Genomic DNA, 27,699 nt, shown 5'->3' on the forward strand with positions numbered 1-27,699 from the left:
TTCATAAGGAGTCTCAGAGGGGAGATGTCAGCCAGCCGGACCACTTGTCCTGCAGCAGGGAGCTGCGGTCACAGTTGACAGGGGGGCCAGGAGGCGGGGGCACGCTCTGGTTAGGTCACAGGTTTATCACAGGGCTGACACATTCACACCTACAACCGCTCATTAACCTGCGTGTCTTCGGGTTTGCGGGGGGAGGAAGCCGGAGCACCTGGAGGGAACCCACGCAGACACGAGACACAGAGACGCAGGATGCTCCAGCCGTGACGTGACAGTGGATGGCCACGTTTTTTAAATGGATTTGAGTTAATGAGAAAGCGACTTTAAAATGTGGATCTCACTGATCAAAATGTTGGCAACATTTCAGAAGAAACACCACAGCTTTGAACGTTTTTCTCAAGGGTTACTACTACTGTCGATTCATAGTTAATAAAATGATAATAAACCACTTGCAGCAATAATAAACTGTCTTTGCTCAGCTGGTAATCCAGCCTTGGAGACAGAGGTATACCAGCAGCATTAAAATACCATTAAACAGCTCCATTATCAGGCCGATATGTATGGAGAGAGCTGAGGAGACAGCTCGGCAGAGACAGGTTGACAGGCAGGAAGACACACACACACACACACACTGCATCGCCTGGCCTCCTTTAAATGACAGATGAACCACAAATACTGTAATTAGGTGGATGTAATTAAAATTTGCATATGTAAATCTAATGTAAATTAGGTGTACTTTGAAGGGCAACACGGTGTTTAATTAGCAGGAAAAGGGGGTTATAAAGAACTGTAGCTTTAATTATATCTGCGATGCTTCACATCTCGTTCAAACTGATCGCTCTGATGCCACCTACCACTTCCAGCACCGCGCCTCGTTATTTCACCTCCACCTCATTTTGTCTCTCGTTTCTTCTGTCATCGCATCGTACTCTCATTCACGGCGAGGATCAGAAGCCTCCCGCGTGAATACAGGTTTTGACGTTCATATTTTGTCATCACTGGTGTGATACGTCACCGATTTAGTTTTTTATGCCATGGAGGCCTTATCGTGGCGCTGTTATGAGTGATTATCTTCCTCTGTGTAAACACCCATCATACCCATACCCATGCATCCTCTCTGGACCGTGTAATTGATCATGTATGAGGTCAAAGACGAGGTCTACATCTGTGTAGTCTATTCTTATTTCATTTTTGACCATTCATGACAAAAACAATCTCAACTCAAGGTCCACTTACCAGCTCTTTCGTTCCGGAGCGTTTAAAGAGATCACACAGTCGGGCCGCCGTGGTGACTTCGACCCGGGTAGCCTGTGGTTCATTGTTGCGTGTCGTCCTCCCCCTTCTCTATCTCTGTCTTCCTGCTGTCCTGTCAAAAAAAAAGCAACAAAACATATCACACGGTCTTCATCAGCAGATGGGAGTTGGTTCTGTCGTCACGTGAGTGGTTTCATCTGACCATACGTCGGACTTGTGCTCGTCTGAAGGTCAAACTGTTCAAACAATATATCACATGATATGATCGAAAGCTCCGGAAAAAGAGGATTCAAAGTTTGGGTTTGTTTTTTTGGTCTTGCACAATAAAAAAATAAGATCTTTTCATGGGATTTTGAGGCTTCATACTTCAATATACACAATGTTTTTCAACCGTTCAGCAATGCTAAGAATTATCTTTAACCGCTGCTCGACTCATCTTGTATGACAGATTCGTCTTCTTTCTTGAATCTCCCCCCAAGGCTTCCTGTCTTCATTTATTTAGCTCCAGGTCCATGGTTACCGCTGAAGGCACCGAGTTCATATCCGTGATAATGTGCCTTGATGGAAATGCCAAAAACAAATCTTAAAAAAAAAAAAAAAGATGTTCTGCTGGTGAATTCTGCACTTGTGACGTCTCCGTTTTTATTTTTTTATTTAAATCTCTTCGCTCGACTCGACTGGTGAGATCACTTTGGCCACCAGCTAAACTAGAACTCCATTATGAGCGCAGCAAAATGGCTGAACAGTAATCTCTTATTAAAAAGCAGCCAATTACAGCCGGAAAGCAAAATGACATTTTGTTATCACGCAGCACAAAATGTTTCGATTTCCTGTCTTTTTGATTAATTTCATTAAATCAGCATCGAGTTGGGATTTTTTGGGTCTCTTATCTGCCACAAACGCACACACACACTCTCTAACACACACACACACACACACACACAGTATGCCCATGCCGGAGCGTTGTGTTTGAGGTGGCATTGAGAGCTCACTTGAGAGCCTGTTTCTGTCTGCATCATTATCATCAAAGACAACAGGCGCTCCAGTACATGCACATACGCACACACACACACACACACACACACACATGCACACACAGGTGTGCGTCATAGATGGTTTTCATAGTAATCATGGACACTTCAAGCTGCAACGTCCCTCACAGCCTCTCCAAACTGTTAAAAACTATTAATCTAAAAGTGGATATCTTGACCTACATGTTGTTTTTTTTTTTTTTACAGTTATCCAGCGCTGTAAAATAATCTTTAATAATAATTATGAAGAATTTCAATAATCTCATGAAGTGACGTGTGCCGAGGCCCTCAGAGAGGAGCGTGTGCAGATCCTTTAATTGGAAGCTGGAACATGAAAAGCACAAACTATATGAGGTTCTCACACAACAATGGCATTATGTAAGGCAGTCTGCAGTTTCATTATGTCCCCATGGCAACCAGACTGCTGTCAATCACCCTGTAAGGTTAAGATCAACCCCCAGTCTTTTACAATTACTGCCTCTGTGCCTCATTATCGTTACTTGATTTGTGAATATGATGATCGTAAAGATGAAAACATTGATGAGTGTTTGTGACTCAAACGCTTTATCAGAGTTTAAAGTCAGACTTTGATTGACAGCTCAAAGCTCCTCTGGCTAAACAGTATCGATGAAGGTCAGAGGTCAGAGAGTCAGGATGACACATGTCAGTTTTCTCTCGTCATCATTTCCCCTGATTGTTCTTCCACTTTCTCCTCCTCCTCCTCCTCCTCCTCCTCCCTTCTCTCCTCCTCCCCCTCCCAACAACAACAGGAAATGGAAGAAAAGGTTGATGAGGAAAGAGAAACGTGAAGGCAGGAGGAGAGAGCGGAATAATTTATCTCTCAGGTGATAAGTGACATTTGATGGACACACACACAGAAGCACACAGAAACATGCACGCACACAGACACACACACACACAGAGTAGGGCAGAGAAGCATCCAGCCAAGCTTACACGCAGTCTGAATACTGATTAACCAATCAGAGCCCATTTCTGCCTGGCACCAGAGATACTCGTTGGCTGCCGTGGCAACCAAGAAAGCATCGTAGCTGAAAGGAGAGGGAGGAAGTGCCTTGATGTGACTGTGTGTGTGTGTGTGTGTGTGTGTGTGTGTGTGTGTGTGTGTGTGTGTGTGTGTGTGGAAAATGACAAACTGACAATCTATTGTCAGACTGATCAGTTCTGCACTGGTTGCTATGGAAACGATCACTTGATTGTGTTTTGCAGCTTAATAGCTTAAAGCTGCACGAGTCAGTATCTTAACTCTGAAGTTTCCTGTAGCTCTGTCGCAGCGTTTCTGCCTCTTTCAGCCAATTGTTTTGGCTTCACAGCCCCGAAACTTTGCAATCAAAGCTCCGATAAACCCACCGCGCACTCCCAACAGCAGACGTTAGTGACTAGGTTGGTGAACACAGTGGAACATTTAGCCGCTAAAGAGCCAGAGATTTCTCTAAGTACTGGATTTACGTGTAACAGATGGCCAGGAAAATCACTTTAACTGAGCGTCTGCTGGATGTGGAAAATGGAAATTGTTCAATAACCCGTTCCCAGAAGCGGCTCTCCACGTCAATCAGCACAGAGCAAATCGAGCTGACGGGAAGTCAGACACACAAACGGCATAGAGAATCCAGTCGATTTTCAAAATAAAACACCCTGAACAAAATTGCAAAAACAGCCAAAAGGGAAACAATCAAACTACGTAGCCTGTTTACTGATGGATGAAGCACATGAACCAACGAAAAATGACCAAATCTGAGCGGACAAAATGTTTCTGAAACACTCCTGGTGAGGTACGACGCAACGTGCCCGGTGGGATCCCGGCGTAAAGTGCTAAAACTCACTGCAAAGCTGCAGAGTTGGATGAATCCACAGCAACCCTTTCACATTAAATGTAGTAATTTCATTCACTATATTGTTTTCCTGTGATGTGACACCAAACATTGTTCAGTGAATGTGATCAAGCCCGTTGCTGATTTTATTCCGGACACAGGTCCCTGCAACAGTGTCTCTGAGACACTTTGATGACTGTGAAACATTGTTTTATCTGCGAGGCACTGAAAGAGAGAAAAGAGAACAAAATTAAAAGACAGGGAGAGCCTTTGTCTCGCCGCTTTGGCAATATTGTTCTCAACTGTCATGCAAATGAGGAGCAGTGGACTGAGAAATGCAGGCAGAGACGGGTAGAGAAAGAGATCGTCGAGGAGAAATCTTGCCTCATTATTCGACGCCAACAGCAAGAGGTGTGCTTTAAATTCAATCTAAATTAAATCTAAACTTTCCAAATTAAATCTGAATTATGTATCACGCATCCACAATATTTTACCGTAAACTACCGCAGGGGATGTGACATTTTCTTTACAAGATCTCAGACAGTTTGGAGTATTTACACATCCACTCCTAAAGATTTAGGCTTCAACACGCCATCCAGCCATGCTGTTGCTGGCACACACACACACACACACACACACACACACACACACACTCAGGCCATGAGTCATGGGGCGGTTTTCACAGTAATCACGTCCACTTCAAACCGCTGCGTCACTTATCATCTCTGTGGAGCAGCATCAGGTTTGGCTTGACCACGGCACAGATTCGCGGCTCGTTCTAAAATGTAGTTACACGTTGCCGTCGCACAGCAAACCTAAAGGAGCGAAGATAAGGCTCCCTTTAGCACGGCTATTTCTGAAATTGGTGAACTGTAACCCACTTCTTAACAGCTCAAGCCCTTCTGAGGCTCATTCTGTCGTGAGCTGTATTCACATTCGACGCATCAGCAGTGAGCTGGGAGGGAATTTTAGGGATTATTGAGGCGTGCAACAAAAGTAGGAAGTGTTATCCCAGGTTTAACCCCCGTGCTGTGATACCGCTGGGTTAACAAGTGTCGTTTAGTGTCTGGATTAGTGATAAACTGACTTCAGAGGCTGTCCGCACCAGAAAAACAGGCTGCACCGTCTTCTGTAGCAAACTCTATGCTGCCAACAAAAGCATCAGGATCAGAGACAGAGACGTATATCTGCTGTGGACATTTTAACATGGGGACTTATGGAGACTGACTCACTTCTGGAGCCAGCCTCAAGTGGACACGTTTGAGGACACAGAGGTTGCTGCTTTGTAGCAACAAAACAACCGATTGTACTGAGAGGTTGCTGCTTTGTAGCAACAAAACAACCGATTGTACTGAACAGCGGTGTGTTTTATTGCTTAGTAATTTCACATTTAATTCATAAGAGAAGTCACATAGTCGTGCTTTAGATGCGGTGACCGCAGCTCCTTGCTGGATGATGTAAAGTTGTGGTAAACTTCACATAAGGAGAAGTGAAGAAATGTTCCTTTAAAGTAACGGCTTGCGCCTGTGCGTCGGCTTTGTCTTTGTGTTCTTTACATAAACGATATTATTAGACAGACGGATGGGGAGAACAGAGGGAAGGACGAGTGGATTATTACGAGGCTTTGAAGGACACCACAGCAGGTTTAATATTGAAGTTAGAAAGAAGCCCTCAATATCAGAATTCATAAATATTGCATTTCATATGAATATGATTTCCCTGGCTGGCTCTCTGATAAACACACACCAATATCCTGTTATAATTTGGGACATTCAAGTCTTCTATTATTAAGCTGCCTCATCAGCTCGTAAATGACTAATATATTTATGTCTATATGAGTCATTCACTGTTTTTGTTTGCATCCATGCATAAAATAGCTGTGTTATTATTTACCTGTGTGATTTCTCTGCTCGGTTTATTAGATTTAATTTCAACACAACGCACTGTTTAAATTGCTTACTGCAGTCAGGGGCACTGACATTACAGTCCGGTGAAATCCTGAGCACTCTGTACAGCGCTGTCACAGCTAAAGCGAAGAGTAAGTGCAGCAGGGGCATTCACAGTTTGAAAAAATAGAAAGAAAAAAAAAAGTATGAATGAAAGAGCACTTTGCTTCTATGTTTTAAACCTCGGGAGTGAAAATTAACGTTCTCGCTGTGGCGCCTTTGTGGAGAGCGAGAGTCCAAATTTTTTTGAAACCCTCGGGAATGGTTCACATTTTACTGGTTTTGAATTGCTGCAAATAGAAGACCACGGGTGTGAATAGAGAAGAAGAATAATAAGCTTTTTTGGGGGGGTCTAACAGGTAACAGCATGTTGGTTCATTCACAAAAACAGCTCCACTATGCCGGGCAGGAGCCACATTGAGCGTTTTTTTATCCCTCCGTTTTTAGAGAGTGGCTTTGAAGTCACAGCTCCGCGGTTTGAGAGAGTGAGCGACCACTTCCTTTGGAGATTTCTGAGAATCGGCCGCTTTATTTCAGTCAGGTACTAAAAGAGGAGAAAAATGGACTGGAGCAGAGAGAGAGTCAGTCAGACAGAGGGATCAATGCCCCGACTGCAGCACAAAGAGCAAGAAGAAAATTACAGTGTTTTTCTTTGCTTTTAGGCCGCCGTAGGTGTGCAGGTTTGGTGACCTTGGCAACTAGCAACTGAGCAGAACATTTGATTGGTGTGTGTGTGTGTGTGTGTGTGTGTGTGTGTGTGTGTGTGTGTGTGTGTGTGTGTGTGTGTGTGTGTGTGTGCGCATGCAGGCGGGGAGGTCAAGGTGTTCAGACGGGAAAATCGATACATTCTTCACTAACAGATCCAGAAAAATTATTTCTTTTCAGAATAAAAGCCCCCCTATTTTTTTAAAAGCCTGATGAGTCAGGCAATTGTGTCAGCTGATCATAGTCTAGTCCTCCAAGCAATTTCACCCGTGGGTGCTGCTGCAGCCATTTGGAGCCATTTAAGCATTCGCAGCAGGTAATTGTCCAGGTGTGTGTACCGGCAGTTGTTACGGCAATTACTCTAAATTGTAGGGAGAAAAGAAATAAACTTTGTTAATCTGCTCTGGTTCAGTTTTTTCTGACCTCTCGGATAAGCTTTTGACATGAATCACAGCTTCAGTGGCGGATGAGAGGCGATCAATTCACAGGTACATTTAATACATTAATTGGAATTCTTTAAAATTAAAGTTTAGTAACTGCAAGTTGTTTCGTATACGGTTTATTTAAGATACTTCATGTGTTTCTACTTTGAGTTTTCTAACCTCTCTGGTAGTGCTGCGACATACAAACATCACTTTTCTCCTCCTGTTAATTTTCCGCCCACTGAGCTTAAAGGAAGAGCATTTTTTATTTTAAATAATTAACAGTATTATCTGTTAATGTGTTTACTTATATTCTTAACTTGTTCAATAATTATGTCAGCCTCTGAGCTCTAATTACTTGTTCTGTCAACCGCTAAAACTCTGAATTTAAGATGATAAAATAAATCAAAGCAGCACAGTCTCACATTTTGTGAAGTAGGAAACAATGTAGGAAGAGTTCGATCTTATATATCCTGATACAACGTGAAAGCTTTTAGTATTTAGTGCAACGCAATGATGATTTTCCACATATTTAGTCATAATTAAGAGACCCTAACAGGGTCAGACTATAAATATGTTCACAGTGGAGAGGCCCTACAGAATAATGTATATCAAGTTTTCACACATTTCCAACAACATGATAATTAATTTGTCTTGTGATCAGTACAGCAGCTATTAATTCATACACGACGCTCGTTCCCTGAGGACCTCGAAGGGAAAGATAATTTCTAAAAAAATTACCATATGTTGAACTACATGTGCAGATATTCAGTGACTGGATAGCAGGAGAATAATGATGATGACGTCTCGCTTTCATTACCTAAAATATGAAAATGCTGCATGCAACACAAACAAACATAAACAAACAAACTCCCCCACCTCCCACCCTCTGCTCCCTCCCTCCCACGTCCCTCTGTCTGTCGAGCTGGCTCGCTCTCTGTTTTTGCTGTCTGTCAACAGAGGAGACGGTGGTGGCATTTCCAGCCTGCAGACAGCTTCTCCCATCAGGCCTTGCGACTGACGGAGGAACTCTTGTGCATGCGTATGAATACGAGCGCGCTGATGAGCGATTCTTTGCTCGTCCGCTCGAGCGTCTAAGCTGAATAAATGTCTTTGAAGCAGCTTGGGAGGCTAAAACGTCACCGAAGTCACGCTGGTTTGTGGATATTCACCACGTCTAGTTACTTCTTCTTTAGATATCAGAGATCCATGAAATGTACTGTGGATATTCATGCTCCCCAGAGGTTCAACACGTACCACCTGGGACGCTGCGTGACCTTTTTCTGACGCGCACCCTCAGGCAAAAGTGTCAACATTGCACAGGAAACATGAGCATTAGCTGATTATTCCAACAGTTTTATAACAAAAGGCTGAATTTCTATAAAAAGCGACTGACATTACATCACCAGCGCCCCTCTCCGCCCTCCCCTGGCCGTCTTCATGACCTTTTTGAAGGTATTACACCTGGAGAGTTCAGAAGATGATTTGTCTCATGCACTTTACTCTGGAATATTTAAACAGTGAAACTGCGTCATTCCCATATGAGCACTTGCACGAGGTTGATAAGGCACGGGCAGGAAAAGGGCAGCGATGGGGGCAACGGCAGCGGAAATGTCACACGGTGCTCCTTCTAAAGGCAGCCGGTTCGATTCCAGCAGAGAAAGAAGAGGATTGGACAGGAAGGACAAACGTTACCTGCAGATACAGACGCTTCGGTTTCATCTTCAGCTGGATCAGAGGTGGAAAACGCAACACATTCGAGCTCCTCAACAACCCCAGCTTTAAAAGAGAGTCCTCACATTGGGACGGGGAGATGTTAAAGGTGTTGAAGGATTTGAAGGATCAAGGCGAGGGATGTCAGATTTTTAAAATACGTACAAACAGAGCTCCTTTTCGTGTCATGTACTCTAACTTTCCAAATTCCACAAAATATTACAGAGAACATGACCTTTGTTTCCTCTATCATAAACACACTGACAAACCTGATGCCCCACATCTCACACCGTGTAGTCTGATCCTGGCTTTAGAAAAATGACTTGCAGACAGATGAAAATCTGCCTCTGCTTCAGGTGAGCTGGCCTGTAGCCTCGTGCATACAGTACGGTACAGTACACTGCAGCCACGAGCATAACAAGAGACAACTTCCAGCCAAGACTGCACTGTCATGTCTCTCTGCAGGCTGACGGGCAGCTCTGCTGTCCCGTGGACACCGAGGAGCTACAGCACCATCCACGACTGCAAAGCATTTGATCAGAGTGATGGCAGCTCAGCTGGAACTGTCGACATGCTGCCTGTCTCTCGTGTTGAATGCTCCCACCAGTCTGCACGGTTGACCGCCCGCAGAGATGGGATCCGATCCGATCGGAGCGCTGACTTTGTCACATGAAGCAGAACTTGAGGAGCCATTAAAAATGAAAACCTGAAAGATTTCTGAGTCGAATTGGTGTCAGATTTTGTGGCAAATTAACACATATTAAACATTTTTTTGGTGGATGCACCAGAAGAAGGTTTCACCGTGTTGAGACAGCTGAGACACGGGTGTCTCAAAGAAGTGCCGGTGGATGGTAACGTGGTGTGAGACACTCACTTAAAATTCAAAATAGGGAACTACAGAGCAAAGCCTGTCAAGATGTGGATGTGCGGAGGAGTCAGGTAATGCAGAGGAGAGGAGCAGAGACAAGCCTGAAAGGAAAGAAGTAACCCTGCTGCTGCAACATCAAGAAATCCAGCCCAGCTGATGTGAGCCTTCACCTGAAGGACAGAAGATGGAGACTGCTTGGAGACCTGACCCTCTCTTTGTCTCCGTTTAGCCCATTTTGGATTTCGAGTCAGCCTTCGAGTCTCGCAGTATTCTCTGATATCATTCCGAATAATTTCATCTGTCAACAAGAGCATGACTTGTGTTTGCTGACATGAAATGACTCCGGCTTCTCTTCTCTTTGTGTGCTGTGTGTCAGGTTTTATATTGAAGAAGTTAGCGGTCAGATCTCTTATTACTGTATATTGCGATCATTTCAGGTTTTAAATGTAAACATAATCTACGAAAAAGTTAGACTATGTAACATTTAGGGTGATTGAAATGGAATATAATATACATTAGTGGTATATAATCACACAAAACGAGTCGTTATGTTTTTAGTACCTTGGATTTAGGCTTTTTATCTGCAGGTACCATTCGCCGTATTTATTTGCAGTAGCCTAGAACGGACAAACACGTTTCCTGTGGTGCAGAAAAAGAAATAGTAGAAGAAAAAGGTGGATGTGACATTGAGGAGGAAGACGTGTTCGCTAGTTACTAACGTCTAACTGTTTTGTGTTTTGTAGTAGGGACTTATAGAGACTAACTCCCTTCTGGAGCCAGACTCAAGTGGACGTTAGAGGAAATGCAGTTTTGTTTCTGGCTTAACTTCACAGCCACGGAGGGGGTTGCCGCTTGGTCAGTAAGCGAACCAGCAATAAAAGTCTCGTCTTTGTCTCTCACGACAGACTGAATCAGAGTTGAGACGGTGACACGCATGCAGACTTCAAAGAAAGAAGAAGAGCACGCACACTCAGATCTCCGACAGTCTTTTTGATTTCAGGTTCTAAAGATCAACATTTCAGGACGCTGCCTTCTTCAGGGAAATCATCTGACTGACAGTAATAGCGGCTTAGACAGTCTGTAATTATTAACAATTGTCAAAATCAGCTCTGAACCTGAACTTGAACATCAGCGACGTGCTCATTGTTTCATCTGCTCTACTTTAGAAATACCAAACTGCCATAATCATCATAATCAGAGGAGTAACGGCAACAAAAAGTCGTCCCAGAGCTTTACTTTGTGCCACAGTTAATTAGACATCACAATTAGCGTAAATCTAACCTAGGAGACCGCTTCAAGAGGTGGACGTTTCTTGGTTGGATGAGGCGACAATTATCCACAGCTGTGAGCCGTTTTCACACCTTGTTCAGTATCTGGGTGAAACTATGATCTGCTGGCCTAATTAGCCTCATTAAAATCCAACAAATGCAAATGTCCAATTAATGCCGTGCATCTATCCTCGAGACCCTTGTTAAAGAAAACTGTGAACAAAAGGAAGTGGAGGTCTCAAACACAATGCAAGATTTTTCCAACCGCGGCCTTCAAAGAGCTGAAATCTGCAGCTCGGCTCTCTCTCGTGTACGTTACAGTGTTTCTGTACATACAGCAAACTGTGCGTCCAGCTGGAGCTCAACACAGAGACAAGAGGACGACAAGAAGTAACAAGAATTAATCCGTTTGATAAGATTCTCTCAAACACACCGGCTGCCAGAAATGCCATTAAATGTCAGCTGTCTGTTCCCACACACACACACCTTAAACACTGTTGGAAGGTCGGACAAAAGAGGATCAGGGCTTTGAGTCAGTCTGGAGGAAATGAACCAGCTTTTTTCTTTAATGACATTCACAGAGGATATAATGGGAGAGGGGAGAGACAGTGAGAGGACAGAGCGGCTGGCGGACTATTCTTCCGCTCGCGTTCATGCATTTGCAGCGTGGCTAATGCGTGATGGGATGTGACAGTTGGTCTTGTTGCTTTGTTTCAGCGGGCGGGGTCAAACACAGACGAATAAAGTCTGCCGCTGTGGAAATGAGGCATGGCCCGACTCATGGCTCCACGTCGACTCCAAATTTAAAACAGCTGTCCGGGGTTTTTATTTAACGGCGCTCGTGATCTTGTCAGAGGACACGTTTGTTACCATCTCTACTGTTAAAACTCATTCTGGGACACCGTTATTCACCCTCATGTTGAGAGTTATATGAGGAAATTGTTAGTTGGTTAACTTAGCTCAGAGTCAATGCAGAAGTGCAGTTCCTCAAACGTCCACTTGAGGCTGGCTCCAGAAGTGAGTCAGTCTCCATAAGTCCCCATGTTTCACAGCAGAAATAAACATGTTTACAGCCTGGTACAAAAAACAGTTTTGGTCTCTGTAGCTAATTTCCCCGTTCATGACAACTGTACTGAGGGTGAATTTATATACAACTCACCTGTTCACATTATATTAAGGCTTAAAGTTATGCAGGATTAAGAGCGTGGACGCTTTGATTGACAGGCTAGAGAAGCTAACACTATTCTGGCTGTATGTTGAGACTTGTGTCTATTTATACAAATGTCTTTTTTATTTTTACCAAGAATTAACGAGTCATACTCTGGTAAACATTTATTTATTCAACTTTATTTGGATGAACGATGCCACTCCTTTCAGATGATTGAAGAACTGTTGGACGCAGAGCCGTGACTAGCGTTGGTAAAACACTGCCGTCATACTTACTGGAATACTTTGTCTCTATTCGCATAGATCTCATAGTTCTTCTCTCCGGGAAGCTGAAAAACTTAATTAGGGAATGACAGCCCCGTGAATTAAAACATGACTGTTTTATAAAGGTGTGAATTCAGTTTCAGAGCCGTGTTCATGCTGCTGGAAATAGAATGTCTAGTTAAAATATGTCGAATTTAAATCATACTAGCCCTAAAAAAATGTCGAAGTTTCTCACTAAACTCCACAAAGACCAAACAATGGTGGCGTGTCCTCAGTCGTGGCTTGTTGTGTCGTGTCACCTCTGCGTGACCGTGAGCCCCGAGGCCGGCTGGTGACGGTGCAGATGTGGCTGCTTCGGGCAGCTGGATCTGTTTCTCAGGTATTAGTGAAGGTTCACTGCACAGGGGCGCAGACAGAGACAGAGAGCTGACACGTTTAAACACATCATGAGGGTTGTTAGATAGACGTTTGCAAAGGAAACAAACATAACTTTGACTGTAACTGAGTCTGAGCAGGCAGAGTTTATGTTTTTTAGAGTAGAATATAGAGAAAAGGTAACATGTCCGAGGCTGTCAAACCACTGATACGTGCAGAAAGAAGTGATACCAGTTCAGTTTGTCAGGGAGGTATTGCTCAATATAAAAGGTCAGCAGAGCGGAGCTATTTCTGTTGAGGAAAAAATGACATGAGGGGTGTTGGGAATACGCCTTGAGTGATCAGAAACCATTTCGATGTCATACACCGACGCGCCGACACGTCTATACACTCCGACACAGCATAGAAGAGGAAGGAGGACAGAAGACAGAAGAAGAAAAAAACAGATGAAGATCCGGGTCTGTTCCAGCTCAGCCATCAGGACTCTGAGCCTTCTCGCCGCTCCGGCTTTTCAAATTGACAATTTTCTCAAAGTGTTATCCACAAAGACGAGAGGTTGTAGGTCTGAAGAGACTGCAAATAAACAGGTATTCACACATACACAGACAAACAGCAGAGAGTCAAACGGCTGGCGTTAAAAAGAAATTGGTGCTTTGAGACAGAAATGAACTCAGACAGATCAAATCCCTGCTACTGTCTGACAGGTTCAATCACACTCCCTACTTCCTGTCTCGGTGTCACTAATTGCATTGGCGTCCTCCAGCGTCCAACAACAAGTAAACAAGATCTTTCATCCATCACGACAACACCTGAAGGCTGCACAGAGGAGTGAGACGCCTTTATGTCACTTGTCTGGTTGTGTGGAGCAAACAGCTCTCTGATTGGAGGACGATGAAGCCGAGATGAACCATATGTGTGTGTGTGTGTGTGTGTGTGTGTGTGTGTGTGTGTGTCAGAAATGAAGGCAAAAGAGATGTTGTGACTCCCTCTAGTGGTTCAGTGCTTCAACTCCTGCACAGCTCAGGATAAAGCATAAAAACAGCAGCGTGATCTCACAATCCAGCTGATTTCAGTGACTGATTTTAAATCACATTGGTAGAGAAGTGTGCACATGAACACTCTCTGCCAGACCTCACACTCCATCTGCTGGAGAACACTGCTTCTCAAACTGGTTCAGTTTATAAATAATCTTATTCTTGTAATACACCTGCTGGATTTTAATGCCTGATGTCAAAACAGTGGTACTTGAATATTAGATGAATGTTTCCTGAGGTGGTGTTGTATAAACAGTTTGAGAAATTGGATCACATTACTTATAAACATGATGACAACTTTGCCAAACATCAAGCTGGTGCAACAACAGAAGACACAGCAGCCGGCTAATATTACTTACTAGTCCAACAGCAAGAAGTCCAGGTCTGTCTTTCTGTCTTTCTGTCCTCTTCAGTCTTTTCGCTTCTGATTTTAAATCCATGCACGGTTACATTGCCTAATCGCCCGGCTCCGGTTCTAACACGACACCGGCTCCGCTCTCCGGGCCCGTAAGCCTCCTCTTCTTCATCCAGGTGGTCCAACACACCTGTGGTGCAAACACTTAACACTTCCCCCGGTGCTCCGAGTTCACAGTCCGGGTAACCTGGCTAACAATAGTTTACTTCACTGTCCGTCAGGAAACTCTGTAAATCACAGAGAGGTGAGGAGGAACATTATATTATATTGTATTATATTATATTATATTATATTATATTATATTATATTATATGACTTTTAGGGAGATATTATTATAACATTATAGTAATATTGAGTTATATTAGATTATATTAGATTAATTAGATTATATTTAAAGCATGCAGACCGTCACAAAATAATAATAATTAATACACAGACAGTTGCAAACCTGTAGTTTTTTTTGTTGTTGTTGTTTATTTTGGTTATTTCACTTATAAAACTCAAATACACATCAAATAAATAAGTAAAAGCTATAAATGAGGCTGACTGAAGGTCTAGGCTTATTACATTATTTGTTATAAATACATCCCTTTGGATTCATACACTGAAAATATATTAATTTTATACATCATATATAAAAGATCAGTTCAGTGTATTTCACATTTTCATGAACTATTATACAAATTATTAATTAAATTATAAATTAATTTTGCTCTAATTTGAAACCTTTTTTTAATTAATATTTTTTTTTTATTATTAATTGTGCCATTTTGAAGTCCCCTAAGATCTCTAAATTTGAGTTTAGGATTATTTAATCAACATGAAATTATTGAATTTGATCTGCTGATGTCCTGATTTGTTCATTTAGTCAGTCTTTAAAATAAATATTTTATAAAATGTCACCTGTAGCTCAGGAGGAGCTGTATGATGTCACAGTGATGTCTTTAGGGTCATCTCAGCTCAATGTTTGGGAGCGCAAATTTATGACAAGTCTTGAATTTAGAGCAGGGAGGGTGTAATGAAAAGAAGCTGGTGAGTTGCACTATGGGAGATGTAGGATCTTGCTTCAATGTGTGGAGAACTTTAAGCAGTGACCTTTATAACAATTAATGAAGTGTTGTGCATCTTTGTGGCTCAGATGAGCAGAAGACGTAATGTTCAGATTCTTTTGTAAGTTTATCAAACGTTGTCTGGCCTGTAGGTGGCAGCAAGTTGAAGCACATTGAGGAAAAAAAGTCAAACACACATTCATAAAAAACATTTTATTAAAGAAGAAGCGGGATGGTTTGTTTCCCTATATTCTATACATTATGTGCTATACAATGTAGAGGACAGACAGAGACAGACGGTGCAGGAGTGCTGACCCAGGTTCAGTTTGATAATTCATTTCACTTTAATTCATATTTAAACACACACACACGCGCGCGCACACACACACACACACACACACTCATTGTCAGAAAGCAGTGAACTGGTCCAGAGACCGTATGCAGCACCTGTTTGTTTCATTGACTGTCAAAATAAAATCTGACGTGGATTCTTTGACGCAGGTTTATTTTATAGTTAATAGTTTTCATACATTAACCTGTAAAAAAAAAAAAAAATGCTGTTCCCTGACCCAGGATCAGAGCTCCTGCAAAAAAAGGTGTGATCGATGCTCGCAGCTGCTCGTATGGAAGCGATTGTATGACTTGATGATTGAAACGCCACTTGACTTTTCAACCTCAACAAACACTTCAGCAGAAAGCATTTCACTATGTGCACTATGAAGAGGGGGGGAAAAAATCCAGCAAATAGTCACGTCCGGCCACAGCAATTCAGATTTTGATGAGCAGAGAAGGTTTAAGTTCACTTCACTGACCCAGGAGTGACTGGAAGTCTTTAATTGGGTAATTTGTGACACTTTTAGTTGATATTTTTCAGCCTGTTGTCGTGGTAAAGTTAAAGTTTATTGTCCTCAGCAGCCAATCTGAGCGATCTTAATGCTGCCTTACTGACCTCAATACTGTCACACACCTCTCTCAAAATGTTTCAGAAAATAAACCGCCCTGGTTCAAATGTATAACCATTAAATTCTTTAAACACACACTTTCATTTAGAGATATTTACATGTCGACTGAAACATCTGAACACTTAAGAGTTGCTATTGTTTATGAAAGCGACACGGCGTGAGGTTGTTGTGGTTGTTCAGAGGATTGTTTCGTGGACGTGGCTCGTCTCTCATACAGACAGAAAGTCTAAATTAAGCAGGGAAACACTTAAATACACTAAACTAAACGCTTCATAACATTCTTTACATCAGCCGGCTCTCAGTCGAGGTTTTCCCACAGGGCAAAACTATTAAAAATCAACAGCGGCAGGTATTAATATAAAGGTGTAAACAAAGGATTTCTGACTGTATGAGCCATGTGAGTGTGTGTTATTTAAAATCCTCTGTATGATTGACCGACTCCTTTTTTAAAGGAGAAAGAAAGAATGGAGAGCTAGGGTTAGACCGATACACTTAATACTGACCCTTAAATATTAGATATTTAATACATTGCGCGTCCCCAGCAGAAAACGTCGTCTCTTGTGGAACGACTGCGCTAAAAATGATCAGATTTGAATCGTTTTAACTGCTACGGATAGAAAATTGAAAAGAAAATAGCGATATCGGTTGAATCCTAGTGAGAAGATGCGAAGCCACAGCTGCTGCAAAGATGCATATATACACACATACATACGTTTTTGCATAAACTCTATGTACATACATTACGTGTGTTGGGACTAGATTTGGCAACCAGGCTGAGAAAAAAAAAAGGTTTGGGTTTTTTTTTTCTCATTAATAAGGCATGCCATGTACGGTGGCCCTGTGGGAGCTCAGTCGGGCAGTCCGTGATCCAGCGTGGCCCCGACGTCACTGGAGCCGTCTGCCGTGATGTCATCACTTGGCGATCTACGCCGATACCAGAACGCTGGTTCCCCTCCTCCAAGGCATGACATCATCTCGACATGAAGCGCATCAAGTCTGCTGCTGGCTGGGCCCGGCCCGGCCCGGTCTCTGTGATGTCACAACTGCCCCCAACCCCATCGCTCCAATGACTGGAAGCCTCGTCTGTCGACGCCACCGTCGTTGTCGTGTCAGATGTTTGACAGTCGTCGGCCGCGGGCGGCGCCTAGCGAGGCTCGCAGCCTCGGCTCTCTGGCTCTGCGGGCGAGAAATCGTGATCGGTCTAAAAGTCGATACACTGAGCAGCAGGACATTTATTTGTAATGGTATCATGACTAACTTGATTTAATTCCATCTTCATGTGTCTAATTTTCGTGTTGCGTTTCCTGTGACTGACCTGTAGTGCTCATTGAAGTCCAGTCTGAAGCTGAGGAATCGCAGACTCTCGTCTGGGTTGCTCATCAGCAACACGAGGAACTGCTGGACGATGCTCTGAAAGAAGAAGAGACGTGAGAAGGAGAACATGCTGTGAAATGCGGCCGCTCCTCGGAGGCGGGTCAGGCCTGTACCTGGTAGAAGTGGGTCAGGATGCGGAGCTGGGAGCGCATCTTTGGTATGGTATCCTGGAACTCCTGGATCCTCTTCTTCTCCTCTGCTTCCTGTTCGGCCGTCACTCCCCACTGACCCTGAATCAGACAGACGGACACGTGCTGTATGTGCGCGAGGACACTTTAAACTACCATCGCCTCCTTTCCTCCTCGTCCTACCTCCTCCTCCCTCTTTCGCTTCTTCTCCTCGTACTGCAGTCGGAGGGTGAGCTCCTCCAGCGCCGAGCGGTAGAGGGAGTCCTGGGCGCTCTGGAACTCGATGATCTGATCAAAAATGGCTCGGAGCTGGTTCAGAAGAGACTGAGCGGACAGAGAGGGACAGTTCAAGGACATGTGTGCGTGCACATCTCACATTTTCACGCGTCTGATTGTGTATTTACCCTGCTGTTGTTGTCCAGCAGGCATCGTGAGATGATGGTGTCGAGGAAGACGTCGTGCGCGGCGATGATGTGGTCCAGGTCCTGAGCCTGCTGCACTTTGTTCCACAGCTCGTCCCAGGAGCACTCCAGCACCTGTGAACACACAAACACAGAGTTTTATTAAAAATCAGATATCATACCGTCTGTCTGATGCGGCTGCGGCGCCTCTCTGTCCGCAGTCGATATGTTTTCTATAATTTTACCAGACGTCTGAGCAGACAAATCTTTTATTTACTCGACAGTAAAAAAAAAAAAGCAGTCGTTAAATCCGCCGCCGTCCAAAAACAAACTCATTAGTCTGACTCTCAGAGTCGTTTGGACTCGAACCAGCAACCCTCTAAGACTCTTAAAAGCGAGTTAACCTCACTCTCGCTTTTAACTGACGCAGCAGATCGCCTCCTGCTGTAATTAACTATTGTTTTACGGCGGCGCTGCTAATGGCCTGACCTCGAAGGTGATGTAGTACTGCATCTGGTGGATGAAGTGGACCATCTCGGAGGCCAGGATGTGACACTGGTGCAGCACGCCGGACAACTCTGCAGGGTGGGGGAGAAAAAAAAGAAAAGCAGGTTAAGACAACTTAGAAATGACGTGTGTGTGTGTGTGTGTGTGTGTGTGTGTGTTTATGTACCAGGCATGGTCTTCAGCAACTTGGCGTTACACATCTGTCCCTTCCAGATGTCAGTCAGTGTGTACTCCATCCTCTTGGCCCTCCACAGGAAATTAAACACCCGCAGGTAGTGGCCCATACACTCCCTCGTGAACACCTGGGACACACACACACACACACACACATATTCAAATACTGTACGGTAACAGCATCAAATGTCATGCAGAGATAGAAAAAAGTGTGTGTGTGTGTGTGAGGTACCGTAGCAATGGGTCCATCAACGTGGTAGTCCAGACTGAAAACATCCCAGCCCGTATCGCCGGGAGACACCTGGAGGAGACGACAAAAGACGGATGTCAAAAGGTGAGAACACGCTGAAGTCAGACACACACTCTCACACACACACACTCTCACACACACATTACCTCTAGCAGGCGTACATCCAGCCTCTTGAGGATCTCCGCGTTGTCAAACTGGGCGTTTGTGGCTCTGACGGCCGTCTCTAGGATACCAGTCAGGTTGTGTTGGTACAGCGTGGTGGCGGGACGCACCAACTCCGGTCTGGGACAGAAAATAACGAGGACACCGTGAGACGACGCTTCATGTTTTGTCCAACATTAAGTAGTTCCGACCAATACGACCGGTAAATATCAATAAAAGTACACTGGAAGTCAACTTCAATTTCAAGTTGGTGATTGTTGTATAATCGCAATATTACACTCAAGGCCGTGCTTTAACGTCATTATTGGCACGGCGGTGAGCCGCACACAGAGCAGCAGATCTCTCAGACGTACTTGAGCAGGTCCATGAGGTGTCTGATGAAGTCTCCTTGGCCCAGCAGCAGGTATCTCCTCATGGCCTGCAGGTGCTCCAGGAGCAGGTAGTTGCGGTTGAGGACGTCCAGCAGGTATTTGCTGGTGTCAAAGTAGGCGGCGTCGATCTTCTCCTGAAACGCCCCCTCCAGGTCCGACAGCAGCTCTGCAGCTGAGATCAAACGAGTATTAATTACTGTTTTTATAAAGTGTCTGAAACCAGGGCTCGATGGTGACAGTTACCAGGTTGCCTTTAAACATGGTGTCTTTAAACATTCTTTATAAAAGGTCAAGAAGTCCCAGCCATGTCCTCTCCTGCTTCGAGACCTCGAGAGCGTGACGCCCTTCGACAGATCTACAGTAAGAGCTGCAGATCAAACCAGTCGGATCGAGTCGTGCAGACCGAATCAATAGAAGATGGCTAAGTATACCTCTTTCCTCTTCAGCGTCAAAAGGAGAGGAGGACAAGGCCGGCGAGCGGTAAGCGCATCGATCACTGCCAGTCCACTCGCCTGTGTCAATAGAACAATATCAATACGGCGAGGACGGAGCAGAAAGGAGGCCTCTGATTGGTAAATGATGTCATTAGTCTAAACAAAACAATAAAGAGCTCCAATAAAGTCAGAAACTTTTTCATGTTCGGCATATTTAAGCGTGCTGCTGCTTCTTTTTAATGTTAGTCGTGCTTCAGAGCGACATTTTCTGAAGAGAACGAGACTCTTACCGTCTTTCGGCGTGTCTGCAGACGTGGACGCCGGCGTGATTTTGCCCGGCGGCGTTCTGTCATGACAGACCTGATGCAGGAAGTTGATGGATTTGCCGATCAGCAGAACCTAGAGAGGAGAGAGAGTTCAAACAGCAGCCTGGAGATAAAAGTTGGCAGTAATCGTCACATAAAAAGTCGTTTTTTTGAATCGGCGAGGCGAATATCAGGCTGTGTGTGGGTGTGTGTGGGTGTGTGTGGGTGTGTGTGGGTGTGTATACCTTGCGGGCCTGGTCCATGGTGATGAACGAGGGGATCATTGACTTCCTGAGGGAGTATTTGTCGTGCCACAGACGATCTGTCTTCACGTTGGGATCTGATGCTACAAAGAACTAAACACAGAAACACACCGTTTCAAATCGTAAGCGTCATTTCTTGAAACTCAACCTCACTGTATAAAATGACCTATTGTGACTTCTCGGATCATCACACCATCACAAAGCTTCACGTCAGCAAACTAGAGACCGGGGGCGTTCGGATGATGGGTGACTTTCCAGGGTATATTCACGATAAGGGGGTTTCCAGAACACAAGAGCTCGCCATCCAAGCGCCGAAATATGCAATTCTTAGAGAAATCTCTAAATGTCAAAATACAGCATGAATTTTTTATCATCTTGGTGTCTTTTATCAATTTCCAAGTGGTCAGAATGATCAAATTTTGCACCAACAGATGGTTACAACCCAAAAACTGCTGCAACACCTCATGAGACGCTCTTACGCACTCTAAACGTTCAATATCTGAATAGCCGCCTCGATAAAACACGACGTTTATGACAGATTAGAAACTGAGCTGCATTTAATCGATCTTCAGGTTCGCAGCTTTCAGATGATGCACACCACTTCTCTGTGACTGCCCATCTCCGCTGTAAGATCACAAAAACGGGCCTGTGGTAGCGAGGGATGGGATTGATTTCACCGCCTTCGCTTGGATGGATTCTAATGAAGCTTCTGAGGAGTCAGACGACGGATAAATAGACGGAGCGTGCAGTCCATGACGGAGGTTTTCATCCTTTGTCACATTCACTTAGATCGCCCGTTTATACTTCAGGGGCTGCGTTCTCCGTGTACGCCGATACATGAACTGACTCCAACTGTCAGCGCCGCTATGAATCCTTCTCTACCGAGCACTTCCCTGCAAACCATTAGCTGGAATAAGAGAAGAGTTTATCTACAGACAGCAGAACGGCAGCTTGGTTATAAACGACGAGTACAAACGAGTTCTAGGCCGCACAAGAGCAGCTGTAGTGTCAGAGGTTTTTTTGTTTACAGTCACGCATTTCTGAACTATTCTTCCTAAAAACTGCTGCAATTACAAATGATTTATCGGCAGCGGAACAAGACAGAAAACTTCACGCAAAACTCCAAAGATGGACTCGACAAAATCACAGAAAAGACGACTCGACATTTGCGTTGTGCGTCTGAGGAAAAGTTGCAATAAAGGATCGTTTGAATGGTGGATAACAAACAAAGTTCAAGCTCAACAGTGCCGGTTGTGTGCCAATTTTTTCTGGGGGCGTGACTGTACGCGTTGATCTGCAACCTCCCGACCTGAAAGGTGAAATAACTACAAGTCCCCGTGTGCTTAAACGCAGCACTTAAGAGCAGAGTAACGGTTAATGCTGGACACATAAATACACGTGAGACACAGAGAGAGAGGAAGGGCAGGGAGAAGTAAAGGAGAAACATCCATCAGCGGCGCCTCCATTACACTCCTCTCATCGCTCCTCATTTAAGAAGCTGTCCTGCCCCCTCGCCACCTCCTCTCTTTCTTTATTTCCCTCCTCCTCCTCCTCCCGGTAATGTTCTCTCTCATTGGGGTCAAACGCAGTAGCAGTTCAGACAGAACAATGTCCCAGAAATGACCAGTAAATCCCCGCCGGACGTCTGTGAAAGCAGGACGCTGCTCTCGTCAAGCTATATTTATTAGGACCGCAGAGGTGTGTGTGTGTGGTGTGTGTGTGGTGTGTGTGTACCTCGTGGTAGGTGTCTTCTAGCTCCCCGTCATAGATCCACCTGTACAGGAAGTTGAGGATGGGGTGTGACACCAGGCTGAGGATGTGTTGGACCAGAGCTCTCATCTGCGGGTCGCCTGTTTTCCCGTAGGAGTGGACGGCCGAGGCCAGCTCGCCTCCTTTACGACCTGAGCGAACAAAAAACCAAGACTCCGATTAACACGGCGTGTCAGAGTGTGTGTAACAGGTGCGACGCACACTCAACGCACCTTGGCAGAAGTCGACGAGGGCGGCCAGCGTTTTGAGTCGGACTTTGGGGTCGTACATCCAGACCAGGAGCCTCCTGAGAGTCAGGCTGCTCTCTGAGCACACGTTCACACCCTGCTCATCCTCCACCTGCAGCTACGACACAAACACTCACACCGGTCACTTCTGGAGACCCTCAACCTAACTTTAACCACTGACCCAGAAAAACTACGTTTTCCCAGCTTTTGTCCTCAGGTGGACGAGCTGTCCCCGTTTATTACACGTTAGTGTCGTTTATTAGTGTTTATTTGTGATGAACGATCAGAAAATCACTTTTTATTTCTCTGATTTGCAGGTTTTCTCGCTGCCGACGCTCCCTCACTCTCACTCACTGTCTACGTTGCTCGATCTGTGACATTTCAGGCCGACAGTGGAGGAGGCTGATCGTAAATAGATAAATGAATAAACGGGGATAACTCTGCATACCTGGGAGTGCAGGACGGACAGCAGCCTGTAGTACTCCTTCAGCTCCTGGTGGAGCGAGGCGCAGAAGCTCTAAATGTGGTGGAGGACATACAGAGATTAAAGATACAACAATCATCCTCACTGACAGTGAACACGTGCAGCGACCGCAGACGGACGCACCTGTCCGACCAGTCCGAAGGCCCGGTCCAGGCTCCTGGCGTCGGTGTACTTCCTGACTTTGTTGTGGAGCCAGCCGAGCTCGGCCAGCCGGCTGCTGGTGTCTCTCAGGGACTTGCACAGCACCACCTGGTGAGACACGGCGCACATTACAACGCGCACATCCACGAGCTCTGTTTATTCATCTGGTTAGAAACAGGGAGTGTATGAATTGTAATGACAGAGTTTCATCACAGTCTCGATTTGACTTCACATTAAACGATGCGTTCAATTTTTATCTGTTTAACAAGACTTAAGTCTAAAACGTCTCCATCCTTGACTCAGTCTCAGTGGCTCCTTCTCCATCAGGGACGGTGACAGCAGACTGACCACGAGTCTATGTTTAGCACGGCTGAGAGAATACGGGACAGGTTACATCTGAGGCCTTCATATCACATCGATGATACGAGAGAGGAGGAAGTGAGAGAGAAAGAGAGGTCGATGGTGCTCACAGCCGAAAAGCTTCATATTGATCTGTTGAATTTTTCTTTTAGAGTCCAATCAACAACCATAGCCCGTCCTGAATCATATCAGCTACAGCTCTGGACGCGTGGTGACCGCTACGTCGTGTCTAATAAGAAGAGCTGTCCAACAAGGAAACAAGTCCTCACCATCTGAGAATAAAAGTCTACACTGAGATTGAAATGATCAGATTCAGGTTTTAAAAACACGCTAGAATAAATTCTTGATTTATGACGGGGAGCTGCCAAGTGGCCAATCACTGTAATTAACTCGTCGATCGAAGAGTTCTGATTATGAAGCAAAAATATCCTCGTTCCTTACATTTTAAATGCCCGATCTCTTTTTTACGTCGCTGTAAGTTGAACATATTTTGCCTTTAGACTGTCGGTCGGATAAAATCCGACATTTTGAAGGCTCGGGTGACATTTTTCACTATTTCTTTGACATTTTCAGCCTAAAAAACTGAGTGATTGAAAATAAAAGGTTATTTGCAGCTGTAGGTAGAAGTACTCAATCTTATGCACCCTTTTCTAAACACATTCTTGGACCTCCCCGTGTTGCTCTGGGATGATGATGACCTGAACTGTACCACTGCAGGTTACTCTAGGTAATGTGTGCGACCTGCCGGAACCCATTAGTCTATTAAAAGCTTTACTGGGATGGATACAGGTTCAGGTACCTTGCTGTCAATTTTGTAGCAGTTATCCTGGGCGCTCATCTTGATGAACTTGCCATCGATTCCCTGGAAGACGTAGAGGATGTCCCGCACCAGCGCCGCCTCGCTCACCTCCCCTGCGCCGACAGAGGACAGAGAGGACGCAGAGTTAGTAACGAAAACATTGGCGTTAACGTGCGCCGCGTACGAACGCGACGTCACACCGGGTTCACGCTCACCGTCTCGGCGAGGGCGGACAACTCTGGTCGAGGGAGCTGGAGGTCCGAGGGCCGGGCGAGCGGCGGGCAGGGCCAGAGCGGAGGATGGGGAGCAGCTTACGGGAAGAGTCCAGGCCAGCCGAGAACCCAGAGGCTGAGCGGCTCCTGCTGCAGACTGAGGGGGTTGACTGAAACACACACACACGTTACTGAGCAAGCGTTTACTCCAGATTACAACGTGCTTACACCTTCTTAAACATCAAATTCAAGAACTAAACAGAGCATAGTTTGGGACAAGGACTGAAGGAGACAAACTTTCAATGATGTTCTCCTGTTAGACGATGTAAAAAACTAACCAGAACACACAGCTCTGCATAATCAAAGCGCCGCTGCTGCTGCTGCTGTGTGTTCTACAGTATAAATTATAGCTCAACCCCATGAGATCTGTTTACATGTTTGGAGTGGATACGTGAGGATTTGCCCTTTCGCGACTAAAAGGTGAGCGCAGACAGCTCAGTGGTCATGTGCATTATTGATGAGGATAAATGGAATTAAATGGCCTTCTGATGCCTCGTAAAACAGATTTAGAAGAGGTCAGGCCTGAGAGGCCAGTTCATTTTCTGCCGCTAATCGACGCTTCCCTTTATCTGACTCGGAGTGTTTTTACAGGACGGGCGTCACGTAAATAACCCTGCACCTCCCCCCCGCCAGAGCCTGAAGCTGACAGGTGGAGCTCACCCGGCCAGCAGCGACTGCGGCGTCGGCGTGGGTCCGTTCAGCGTGTACACGCCCAAGCTGGAGATGCCGCTGGTCCCGACGCTGGCTGACAGGCCTGCGCCCCTCTCGCTGTAGCCCAGGGCCAGGCTCTGAGGCCGGGTGCAGTAGAACGGGGTGGAGTGGGCGTCCCTGGGGAGGGCCTGGGCGAAGAGGGCCCCATAGTTTCCAACCTGGGAGGGAAGTCAGTGTCAGCCGAATATTTTATCATTATTAGACTTTTTTATGATTTTATTTTGGTGACCCGTGTGTCCCTCACCCTGCTGGACGGTTTGCGGGGGTCTTCAGAGAGGCTGAGCAGCAGGTAGAGGACAGACCAGCGATGCTTCAGGACGCTCTGTCAGACAGGAAACACAACAGCAGCTACAGATCACCACAACCCTTCGCAGATAAAACATATTAGATTAATATCAAACGTCTTTGACGATCCAAACCTGCGTCTGGAGCTTTCTGTGCAGCTCCGAGAACAGAGCGGCGTCTGCTTCTCTCCTCTGCTTCAACACTGCAACAGCACAGAGGCAAAGTCAGTCAAGTCGAGACGAGAGATTAACGACACAACACAGAAACTCTTAAGGCAAGAAAAAAACCAAGCTGCATGCGCCATAACCATAAAAAAACACTTTAACAAAAGTTCCCATAAGTCTACCTGAAGCGCAGAAATAAACAAACAGTAAGTGCTGCACTATTCTTGTTTTATTTTCTCCATCAAATCTCCAATCGATGTTTTTTCCACTAATGCTGCTACCTCGGCTAATATTTAAAACTTCCTCTGGGATTTATTGTTATTTATGGCGCAATAAAGACTTTTGACTCTTTCGTGGAAAGGCTCCAGCGTCAGAGAGGGATGAGTTCATACATGACCGTGTCGTCGTACTCACGCTCTTTCTTGATCTTCTCTGACACCAGGAACTCGTCGCGTTCAATGGTGGGGGCGTAGTTACTGCCAATGACTCGCACCGCGTACTGAAACTGGTGAGCAACTTCAGCTGAGGGAGAGAGAGAGAGAAATAAGTGATGAGTGGAGGTGATCAGGGCGATATGAACTCACTCCACATACAAACACAGGCTTTGCATAATAATACTAGAGTTAACGTGTCTGTGTGCATCATCAAACTGTTTAAATTTAAGCTGCATTCAGGTCATATGGGTGAAAAACAACCGGATCATATTGATCAAACTATGCCATCCTCCCTCTGAGATGCTGCATCTAGCAGGGGCCTGCAGCATCTCTGCAGTCACCGTGCAGAGAGACACGGTGTGTGGGTGAGAGCATGAGAGCTGACAGGGCTCATCAAACCGAAGCTGACAGTGTTTCAGTGAGGTATGGGATGGATGCACAGTTTCTAGCCGAGCCCATTGGCTGACTGCGATGTTTACGCGGACCAAGCCCAGCTACGTGCAGCTAAGTTACACCAAACTCACTTTATCGCTATTTTAAATCAGGTTAATGTTTAGCTGCGGGCTTGTTTACATGCCAATAATATGCCCTCTTTAATTCGGCATGTGTCCAACAAACAAAGCAGCTTCAGTTTTAAAGATTTCCTCCAGTTTCCAGTCACAAAACATGCACCGGTGTTACGGTTTAACGGGCGACCGTGTTAACTGGCGACCCTTATAATACGTACCCAGTCATACAAGTTACTAAAGATGAATTATTTACATTGTAACGTATTGTAAAAAAATATACAACGTATATTTCTATTTTCAAGTGCCAACGTGTGTCGTAACTATGACAACCACAGACAAAGTCGCCGGTTAACACGGTCACTCGTTAAACCGTAACACCGAGTGAAGCCGGTGAAAGCGCCCTAAAAAAAAGTTTGATTGTTGTCAAAATGTGTCGCCGCCCGGCGTTTAAACGACGAGCCGAATTATACAGGAGACGGTAAAGATTCAGCGGATGTCTGCGGGTCATGTGTAAAATATTCACGATCAGCAAGAAATGAAGAGTAACCGCAAAATGTTGAGTTTTCTCAGTGAGCTTCGCTTTGACGTTTTTCCTCCGCGCTGCATCCGAACCAGCGCGGAGGATGCTAGCGCTAACGGACGGAGCCACCTTCGCTTTTCCCGGTGATCCGGCAGCAGAGGCTCTGGAGCAGCACGTTGGGGGACTTCTGGTCCAGGGTCGCCATCCTGTCGCGGATAACTCTGCGTGCGTGGCCCTAAAACTGAATGAATATCACTGTTAGAGCGCGAGCTAGCTGCGATCCGCCGCTACGAACAACGCCATTTTGACAAGTCGGGTCAAGCTCGCGCCACGCAGGAAGGATGTGACCGCAACA

At 45.2% G+C, this 27,699-nt stretch overlaps 1 protein-coding gene and 1 long non-coding RNA gene across 2 annotated transcripts in view; both read right to left on the minus strand.

The window, feature by feature from the left end:
* The window catches only part of LOC113748293 (uncharacterized), a 46,307-nt gene extending 31,842 nt beyond the window's left edge, over positions 1-14,465 (minus strand). The window contains exons 1-2 of the long non-coding RNA XR_003464233.1: positions 14,233-14,465; positions 1,234-1,363 (exon numbers count right to left, since the gene is read on the minus strand). This is a non-coding gene — a long non-coding RNA (uncharacterized LOC113748293). The remainder of the gene's footprint in view (positions 1-1,233; positions 1,364-14,232) is intronic.
* Positions 14,466-15,535: 1,070 nt separating this feature from the next.
* On the minus strand, positions 15,536-27,686 carry tubgcp3 (tubulin gamma complex component 3). The gene is made up of 23 exons (XM_019266431.2): positions 27,474-27,686; positions 26,296-26,403; positions 25,852-25,919; positions 25,677-25,754; positions 25,382-25,590; positions 24,665-24,831; positions 24,450-24,562; positions 23,273-23,398; positions 23,114-23,182; positions 22,651-22,783; positions 22,403-22,569; positions 20,651-20,761; positions 20,391-20,499; positions 19,649-19,838; positions 19,280-19,415; positions 19,116-19,184; positions 18,876-19,011; positions 18,692-18,780; positions 18,206-18,337; positions 17,985-18,125; positions 17,787-17,903; positions 17,615-17,709; positions 15,536-17,475 (listed from the first exon to the last, which is right to left on the minus strand). Exons 1-23 carry the CDS (start codon positions 27,547-27,549, stop codon positions 17,409-17,411), a joined length of 2,706 nt encoding a protein of 901 aa, XP_019121976.1. The 5' UTR covers positions 27,550-27,686; the 3' UTR covers positions 15,536-17,408.
* Between the last annotated feature and the right edge of the window lie 13 nt (positions 27,687-27,699).

Source organism: Larimichthys crocea, chromosome XIX, assembly GCF_000972845.2.
Source record: "Larimichthys crocea isolate SSNF chromosome XIX, L_crocea_2.0, whole genome shotgun sequence".
Taxonomy (NCBI): Eukaryota; Metazoa; Chordata; class Actinopteri; family Sciaenidae; genus Larimichthys; species Larimichthys crocea.